The following is a 9,205-nucleotide window of genomic DNA, read 5'->3' on the forward strand; positions in this document are numbered from 1 at the left end:
GCCGGGGCGGGGGGAACCCCCAACAACACAGCAGCCCCAGCGGAGCAGGCACATCGCACACAGACCCCGCCCCGGCTCCTCTCCGTGGGCCCGGCCCCGCCGGCGGGAGAGGCCTCCCGCCGCACCCGTCCGCCGAGGGGGAGGGGCAAAAAAAAAAACCCGGACAGCCGGCACCGCAACAGCACCCACTAACGCATGCCCACCCCACCGCCGGCCGGAACCCGCGCTCACCGACGGCCCGAACGCGCCGCCCGCCCCGCCCCGTCCCGCACCTCGGCCTGCGGCCCGCGGCTGCGCGGCTCGCCAGGCTGCAACTTCGCCGAAATCAGCACCCAGGTCCTGGCCGGCGTCCGTCCGGAGGCTGTCCACGACCTGGGGCCCCTGGGCGGGCTGCTGGCCGCCGCCTGGGACCCGGCCCATGGGGCCCGGCCGACGGCCGCGGCCTTCCTCCACTGGTGCATCGCCGGCGGCCCGGGCGCCACCGCCAGTAGCCCGTGAGAATCGGCAGCCCGCTCCTCCCCCGTGTGTCATCCGTTGGCAGGAGGCTGTAAATAAAGCACATTCCCGGATGGTGTCTGTTCCCTGCCCCTGAAACAGGGGCCCTGGTGTTTTATTTTTATTTTTCTTACCAGGCTGCGAGAGCCTGGGGCGGGGCGCTTTTTTTCTGGCTTTTTTTCCATTGGGGCGAATGCGTGACGGCGAGATCTCTCCAGACACGTTGTGGGCCCCATCAAAGCCGGGCCCGGCACAAACGTGTTGCTCCCCTCCTCCACGGAGGTGAGGCCGCCACCGGCGCCGGGGGCCCCTTCGCGTCACCCCGGCGCCGGGCCCGGGGGGCGGGGGCGGGGGGGGCGGGGGGGGCGGGGGGGCCGGCGGCGGGCGTACGGGGTGCGGCCCGGCCGGGCCGCGATCTGGCCGGCCGAAGCCCGGCTCGCCCGGGGCCGCCCGGGGCCCCGGCAGTCCGCCGGGCCCGGGGCTGGCCGCCTCGAAGGTGGCGGCCACCGCCTCGGCATGCTTGTCGCGCGGGCCGGCCCCCTGGTACTTGGCGCGCAGGCCGTCCCCCCCCCCCCCCCCCCCCCCCCCCCGCTCCCCCGCCGAGCTGCCACTTCTCCGCCGCGCCATGGGCTCGCCGCGCCAGCCGGCGCCCGGCAAGGCAGCTGCCTCGTGCCCCTCGCCACCCTCACCACCGCCATGGGCAACCTCGCGGGTGTTCCGGCTCCTGCAGCTGGCCCTCCTGGTCTTGGGGCTGCTCGCTGGCTCGCCCGGCCGGGCGGCCCCCGAGGCCATCGGGCGTCTGGAAAGGCCACTGGCCGAGGCGCGCCTGGCCGCCGCGCCCGGGCAGGCCTACCTGCACGCGGCCCCGCTGCGGCTACACAATGCCCCGGACTTCCATGTGGCCGGGTATCTGGAACGCCGGCCGGCCCTCGCGGCGGTCCTCCGCCCGGCCGACCTTGCCACCGAGCTGTTCGAGCAGCACCCCGCCGTCAAGGCGCCCGCTGGCCCGGTCGATCCGCGCCTGGGGGCTCTCTTCCACATGGTCGCCCATCAGACGCTGGTCGACCCGGACATGGTGCCCCCCCCTTCGCCGGCGCCGCCGGAGCACGGGGTGCTGGTGGTGCCGACATCCGGCGCTCACCCGGCGTACCTTTCCCTGCGTGACACATCCATCTGGCGGGTGGCCAACGGCCCGACCGTCGGGGCGTCCGTGCATGCCGGGTACCGGGTCCTGGCGGCGCGGGGCTCCGACAGCCAATTCATCCATGTGCTGGTCCAGGCCGCGGGAGGGCTCACGCTTTTGGACTTCTCCGCTGCAGGGCTGACCGAAAGGCCGATCTCCCTGCCGGCGGAGGTGACCCAGCCGCAGCATCTCACCGCGCAGGTGTCCTTCTCCGGGGAATTCTACGTCCAGCATGGGGAGGACGTCTACTTTTTGCAGGGGGACGGGCCACTCACTCGGACGATCGCCGACTCGGCCCCGGCGGCCCTGGCCACGCGTCTGCTCACCACCCAGCCGAGCTTGTTGGACATGGTGTCCTTGGGGGCCGACCGGAAATTGGCAATCCGAACCGAACACCGGGTCGCCACCGGCGGCACGGTCTTCAGCCGCGCCATCCCGGAAGAAGTGAGCCTGACCGGGCGCTTTCTCAACCCCCCGGTTACGTCCCTGCCGGCGGATTCGCCCCAGCGATATCTCTACTACGACGACACGGCCCAGCCCGGGGGATCCCTCTGGCGGGTGGACATGGACGACGCCCTGGCCTGGACGCGGCTCATTGTGCCGGCCAGCCTGGCCCGGGCCGTCATCTCGCTGGTGGAGCTGGATCTGAGCCCGAGCCTGGGCGGCCGGCGCTGGTACCTGGTGGCCGGCGGCCGGGTGCTCCTGGACACCGCGGCCTTCTGTGCGGGCGACCCGTCGGTGGTGTGCGATGTGCCCGGGGGGGCTGCCACGGCCAACGGCTGGACCTGCGCCCCGGGGCGCGTCCTGTCGCCGCTGCTCGGGTCCGGGGCCCTGTGTGGCGGCTGCGCGGATGGCTGGCGCTCGGAGCCGGCTGACCAGTCCAATGAGGGTGCGTGCTTGCCCAGGCAGCCTGGGCCTCGGCCAGGGGGCTTGCCCGGGCCGGTGTCCCTCTCGCATGGCCGCATGCCATGGCGTACTCACATCCCTCGCCATGCGCCCGACTGGTGGCGGCCACCGTGCCGCCGCCGCCGCCGCCGCCGCCGGCACGTGCGCTTCCCGGGCGGCCCGGCCCCCGGCCAGACCGGTGCATCCCCTGCCCAATGGCCAAGTGCCAGGCGTGCACGGCCACCGAGTGCCTCCGATGCATGGACGGCTGGCTGCTGGGCCCCGATGGCTGTGTGGCCGCCTGCCCGGCGGCCACCACGCACCACGGCGACCGCTGCCTGCCCCACCACGGCCAGGCCGGCTTCCGCCTGACGCCGTACGCGGATCCCGGGCTCTCCGGCACATACTCCTGCGTGGCGGCCACCTGGCTGGTCCCCGGCGCCTCGGGCGGGGTGAGGCTCCGGACGCCGGGCTCGGGCCCGGGCCCGGATGGTGTGCTGCTCTTCGGCGCCGGAGCCCCGGCGGCGGCGGTGGCGGCGGCGTCCTCGTCGTCCTCGTCGGCGCCGCCGCCGCCGCCGCCGCCGCCGCCGCTGCTGCACCACCGGCTGCCCGGGCCCTGGCCAAGCGCCGAGCCACTGCCGGTGACTGCCCTGCCCGGCGGACACGCGCTGGCCCTGCTGCACGCGCAAGCCCGGCGGTATGTGGAATTTGCGCCGCTGCTCCTCGGCGCCGAGGTGCTCCTGCTGGGGCTCGCCTGCCTGGCCGATGGGCACCTTGCGAAGGTGACCTTCCGCTGTGTGCCGGAGCCCGACGGCCAGGCCTGCACGCCGGACGACCTGCCGCCGGAGGGGCTGGCCTCCGGCTGCACCGACCTCGCGCCCCTCGGGCCCGGGGCCGTGGTGGCCATGGCCGCCGAGGTGGCCACCCTGTGGCGGGTCCGGCCGTCGGACGGGCAGCTGGAGGCCCTGCCCCTGGGCAGCTGGGCCAGCATGCCGGGGCCGTTCCCGGCCGCGGGGCGCCCGCCGCTGGCGCTCCTGCGAGACTGGCCCTCGGGCCGGACGCGGCTGGCCCCGGTGCAGGCCCTGGCCGAGGGCGACCCGCGGGTGGCCGGCCCGCTGCCCGGCGATCCGCCGGCCTTCCCGCCGGATGGCCAGGACCCGGCCTCGGCCGGGGCGCTCTTTGCGCCGGTCACCCTGCGCGCCGGGCGCTCGGCCGCCGGGGCGGAGGTTGTCCTGTCGCGGGTGCGCGCCACCCCCGGGGCCGGCGAGCCGGCCGTGTGGGAGGCGCTCCACGCGCCGGCCGGCATCCTGCCCCAGGCCCGCACGGCCGGCCTGGCCACCGAGGCCCTGGTCCTGGCCCCGCTGCAAGTGGACCCGGGCCCGGACTTCCAAGTGCTGGCGGTGGATTTGCCGGGCGACGGGCTGAACGCCCACCCGAGCGCCCTGCTGCTGGTCACGCCGCAGGTGGTGGGCCTGGCGGCCCTGCACTGCCCGGCCGCCGGGGCCGCCTGCCGGCTGGGCCCGGCTCGCCTGATGCCCCCGCCGCCGGGGCTGCTCCGCGCGCAGGACGCCACGGCCGTGGCCGTGGGCCCGCCCGGGCAGGGGCTCCTGCTGCTGGCCCCGGCCACCGGGCCGGCCATCCTCCTGCATCTGTGGGAGGACCCCTGCCCCGAGGGGACCTTCCCCCCGGCGTGCACCCCCTGCCATGAGCTCTGCCTTGCCTGCCATGGCCCGGGCCGGGCCGACTGCACGGCCTGCCGGCTGGCCCTGCCCCTCGAGCCGGGGGTCTGCCTGGCCGACTGCCCGCCAGGCACGTGGGCCGACTCGGCTGCCGGGCTGTGCGCCTGCCACCCGGGCTGCCTGCGCTGCGCGCCTGCCCCATCCCCCGGCGCGTACGAGTGCCTCGAGTGCATCCCCGGCACGTCGCCCTCCCCGGGGAATGCCCTCCCCGGCCGGTGTCTTGCCTGCCATGCTACCTGCTCGGAATGCTCGGTCGCCGGCGACCCGGCCGCTTGCACACGCTGCTGGCCGGGGCTCCTGCTCCACGGCGCCCACTGCTTGGACGCCTGCCCGCCGGGGTTCTGGCCCGACGAGCAGGACACCTGCCAGCCCTGCACGGCCCACTGCCAGTCCTGCCTCGGGCCGACCGCCTGCGAGACATGCGCGCCGCAGTACTTCCCCCTCGGCGGCCAGTGTGCCCGGTGCGACGGGACCTGCGCCGCCTGCGACCGGGCCGATGCCTGCCTCGCCTGCCAGCCGGGGCTCATCTTCCTGCAGACCGACCCCCAGGCCGGGTCCCTGTGCGGCAGCATGTGCGCCCCGGGCGAGTACGCCGGGCCGGCCCGCTGCACGGGCTGCCACGCCTCGTGCAGCCTATGCGCCGGTGCCGCCCACCAGTGTCAGGTGTGCGCCGCGGGCCACCGGTGGTCCGGGGCCGCGCCGGCGCCCGGGGCCACCGGCACATGCGTCGCCTGCCCGCCCGGCTGCACCGGCTGCACCCCGAGCAAGTGCCTCGGCTGCGAGGAGGGCCTCTTCCTGACGCACGCGGGCGCATGTGTCGACAGCTGCCCGGGGGGCACCTTCGGCGACGCCGACACCGGGACCTGCCAGCTGTGCGATGTCAGCTGCCAGGAGTGCGCCGGGCCGACGGACGCCCACTGCTCGGCCTGCGCCCCGGGGCTGGACCCGGTCCCCGCGCCGGGGGGGCTGTGGACCTGCGCGCCGGCCTGCCCGGAGGGCCAATTCCGACCGGCCGGCGCCACCGACTGCCAAGCCTGCCATGAGGCCTGCTCCACTTGCAACGGCCCGACCAACATGGACTGCTGGCGGTGCGCCGAGGGGGTGCTGCAGGACCGCGAGTGCCGGCAGGCATGTGCCGCGGCTCATGTGGCCATGGCCGGGCGGTGCCTGCCCTGCCACGCCTCGTGCGAGTCGTGCACCGGGCTCCGGAGCACCGAGTGCGACCAGTGCCCGGGCGACCTGCTGGCCCTGCCGGCCGGCCAGTCGCCGGTGCGCTGTGTGGCCGCCTGCCCGGTGGGCTACCATGGCGATGGGTCCGGGTGCGCCGCCTGCCCGGCGCGCTGTGCCAGCTGCCCGGCCCAAGCGTCGGCCTGCTCCCTGTGCGAGCGGGGCTGGCTGCTGGCCGCGGCGGCCTGCGTGACCGACTGCCCGGCCGGGTCCTCGGCCCAGGGCGGCCTTTGCTCCACCTGCCATGGGAGCTGCTCCAGCTGCTACGGCCCCGGGCCGGACCACTGTCTCTCGTGCGCGGCGGCCACGCCGCTCCAGTGGGGCTCCAGCTGCCTGGGCGAATGCCCCGCCGGGACCTTCGACAGCGCCTCTGTCTGCACGCCCTGCCATGTCACCTGCGCCACCTGCACCGGGCCGCTGGACTCGCAGTGCATCACCTGCCCGGGAGACCGGGCGCTCCATGCGGGCGCCTGCCTGGCCGCCTGCCCGGCCGGGCATTTTGCCGAGCACCCCGCCGCCGACGGGGCCGTGTGCCGGCCATGCGCCGGCTCGTGTGGCACTTGCACCGGGCCGGCCGCTGACCAGTGCACCAGTTGCCCCGGCTCGGCGTTCCTGCATGGGGGCCGGTGCGTGGCCGCCTGCCCCGGCGGCACCTTCGCCTGCCGGACCAACGGGAGCTGCCAGCCCTGCGACACGGGCTGCCGCGAGTGCACCACGCTCACCAGCGTCGGCGGCCACTGCGCCGCCCTCTGCCACGCATGCCAGCATGACCGGGTCCACTCGCCCATGACCGGGCGCTGTGAGGCGGCATGCCCGCCCGGCGAGTATGACACCCTGGCCCGGGGGTGCGCCACCTGTGCCGGGCCCTGCCGGGGGTGCTTCGGCTCGGCGGACCATTGCACATCCTGCCTGGACCCGGCCCTGTGGCTGGAGCCCGGCACCGGGGCCTGCGTGGGTGTCTGCCCCGAGGGGCAGGGCGTCGCGGCCGAGTGGCCCGCCACCAGCCCCTGGCTCCCGGCCCGGGTGTGCCTCGCCTGCCCGGACGGGTGCGAGCGCTGTGCGGCCGACTCCCCGGCCGACCGGTGCGCCATCGGTCCCGACGGGCGCCTCTCCTGCCGGCCGGCCGACACATGCACTTGGTGCGGCCCCGGCCTGCTGCTCCACGCGGGGGCCTGTGTTTCGGACTGCCCGCCTGGCAACTTCGCCGACGGGCTGGCCTCGCCCGCGGCCTGCACCGCCTGCCATCCCGGCTGCAAGGAGTGCCATGGCCCCGGAGCGGGCGACTGCACTGGCAACTCGGCCGGCCGATCCTCCCTCGGCCTTGGTGCGTGCTTCGACTCTCGCCCCCGCTCCGCCGGGCAGCCCGCCGCACGGGGCGCCACACTGCCCGCCCGCCTACCCTGTCACCTAACCCGAGGCGCTTCCCGATGCAGCGCTCGGCCTCGGAGTCGGGCTCCTGCTGCTCTTGGTCCTGGTGGCGCTCGCCGCCCTGGTGCTTTGGCGGCGCCGGCCCGCGGTACGTCCTCCCCAGGCGCCTGTCGTCGGCTGTGCCATCACTAATGCCGCCGCCACTTCCCACGCATGACATCAGCGCTGGGCCTCCTCCGTCCCCTCTGCCGCCAAGGCTGCCGATGAAGGTACGACCTTTTTGGTGTGGGGCGGGCGGGCTCTGCCACGGGCGGGCTCTGCCACGGGCGGGCTCTGCCGCGGGCGGGCTCTCTCACACACACTGACACTCGCACACACTGACACTCGCACACACTGACACTCGCACACACACACACACACACACACACACACACACACACACACACACACACGGCTCCCTGCGACCATGCTACATGATCTGCCGCGCGGTGCCCAGATGCTACCATCCTCAACACCATCGTTGGTACGTGCTCCCCCTCACTCTGCCCCCCCCCCCCCTCTCGGCTCCTCGCCCCATCCTGGTGGATCCTGACACCACCATCGCCGAGCAGAGCTCTCACTACCGGGGTCGGTGCTGGTCAGCCTGGAGACGGACTTCCGCCGCGAGGGCCACGCACACCTCGGCGCCGGGACCCAGGGGACCGTGTATGTGGCGCAGGCGGTGGGCGTCGGGATCGCCGAGCGCCTGGGCTGCCCGGCCACCGTGGCCATCAAGTGCCTGGACCCCGGCCAGGCCCCGCACGCCCTGGCCATGTTCCAAAATGAGGTGTCCCTGCTGTGGTCCCTGCGCGAGCACCGGCACATCCTCCGGTTGTACGGCTACTCGGATGCCCCGCCGGCGCTGGTCCTGCACCGACACGACGCCGACCTGGACACCCTCTTGCGGTCGGAAATCGCGCTCGGCCCCCAGGACACCCTGGACATCATCCACCAGTGGGGTGCGCGCCATGCAGGCTCCCGCCACAAGGGGCCAACGAAATCACCCCCCGCACGCCGTCAAGGTTCTGACCCTCCCCCGCCGGCGGCCGTGCCCGGTGTGCCCAGCCGCCGGTGTCGAGATCATGCACGCCCATCGGCTGGCCCACGGCGACATCAAGCCCGGCAATGTCCTTGTCAGCCGGCTGCCCGGGGGCGCATGGCATGCGGCCGTCGGGGACCTGGGCACGGCGCGCGACCTGGCCCCCGGCCGGACATCGGCCCTGGTCCTGCGCGTGCCGGACATCAGCGCCATGACCATTCGCTATGCGGCGCCGGAGGTGCTGGCGGCCCACCAGCGCCGCCAGCCCCTGGCCACCGAGCACTGCCTCGCGGCCGACATCTACGCCGCGGCCATCATGCTCTGGGAGTGCCTCACGCGCACGAGCGCCTGGCCGGGTACGCGTGTGCCCCTTTCCGCCTCCTCTTCGTCCGATGCCCGCCTGGGCTGGTGAGCGGCCCCCGTCCCCGCCCCGTGTCCCGGCTCCCGGCCCTCCTCCGCTCCTGACCGCCCCCCCCCCCTCCCTCTCTCTCTCTCTCTCCGCCGGCATGCGCGTCCCTCCGCGACAGACGCCACGGTGGACCACATCACTTTGAGCGTCCGCAATGGTCACCGACCGGAGCTGGATCTGGCCCTGGCTCGCTTTTCCCCAGGCCCGATGGTCGATCGCCTGCGCCCCATGTGCGACCTGCTGGCCGTCGCCTGGCAGCAGGACCCCCACGCCAGGCCGGCGGCCGGGGCCTTCCGGCAAAGGTGTGCCATGTGCCACCAGTCGACGACCCTTCCTTGACATGCCCCGCCAGGGCTCTCGAGCGGCCGGAAGCTCGGCCCCGGGCCACCAGCACATATGGACAGCCGGCGAGACGCACATTTTTCCGCGCCCGAAAGAAATACACCACAGGACGGGATCGCGCGGGCATATGCCCTCCTCGCACACTCGAAGGAAGCCCCGGGAGTGGCTGGCCGCCGGGGCGACCCCCCCCCCCCCCCTCGGCACGACCAGCAAGCAGCACAACAGCCCCGGCGAGAAGTATCCACCTCCCGGGGCCGGGCGCGGCTTTGGCCGGAGACATGTGCGGCGCGAGGGCCGCATGGTTTGTGCAACTGCCCCGCCATTGCTTTTGGTGGTCCCAAAGGTCCCTGGTGGGATGCCTCGCATCGGGGAGTTATCTCGGGCGCTCTGGCTGCATGCCGTCTCTCGAACGAGAGTCCCCTGCCCAAGGGGGCCCATGCGCGCGTTTCATCCGCCCAGACGCGGCGGCGTGACGGCCC

At 74.6% G+C, this 9,205-nt stretch overlaps 2 protein-coding genes across 2 annotated transcripts; both read left to right on the forward strand.

The window, feature by feature from the left end:
- Positions 1-195: 195 nt before the first annotated feature.
- On the forward strand, positions 196-498 carry H696_03239 (hypothetical protein; the record flags this gene model as incomplete). The annotated part of the gene is made up of 1 exon (XM_009497125.1): positions 196-498. The coding sequence occupies one exon, from the start codon at positions 196-198 to the stop codon at positions 496-498; it is 303 nt and encodes a 100-aa protein (XP_009495400.1).
- Positions 499-1,088: 590 nt separating this feature from the next.
- On the forward strand, positions 1,089-8,841 carry H696_03240 (TKL protein kinase). The gene is made up of 8 exons (XM_009497126.1): positions 1,089-2,567; positions 2,759-6,853; positions 6,963-7,045; positions 7,121-7,166; positions 7,394-7,420; positions 7,509-7,895; positions 8,002-8,331; positions 8,503-8,841. The coding sequence occupies exons 1-8, from the start codon at positions 1,121-1,123 to the stop codon at positions 8,721-8,723; spliced, it is 6,636 nt and encodes a 2,211-aa protein (XP_009495401.1). The 5' UTR covers positions 1,089-1,120; the 3' UTR covers positions 8,724-8,841.
- Positions 8,842-9,205: the final 364 nt, after the last annotated feature.

The sequence above is a fragment of the Fonticula alba genome, assembly GCF_000388065.1.
Source record: "Fonticula alba strain ATCC 38817 unplaced genomic scaffold supercont2.5, whole genome shotgun sequence".
Lineage (NCBI taxonomy): Eukaryota > Rotosphaerida > Fonticulaceae > Fonticula > Fonticula alba.

Bases quoted from the DNA above. Each gene is read 5' to 3' on its own strand.
- H696_03240 (XM_009497126.1), top strand. From the start codon at position 1,121: ATGGGCTCGCCGCGCCAGCCGGCGCCCGGCAAGGCAGCTGCCTCGTGC. The intron at 7,046-7,120 runs GTACGTCCTCCC...GCATGACATCAG, and splicing joins TTTGGCGGCGCCGGCCCGCG to CGCTGGGCCTCCTCCGTCCC. The intron at 7,167-7,393 runs GTACGACCTTTT...CGCGGTGCCCAG, and splicing joins CGCCAAGGCTGCCGATGAAG to ATGCTACCATCCTCAACACC.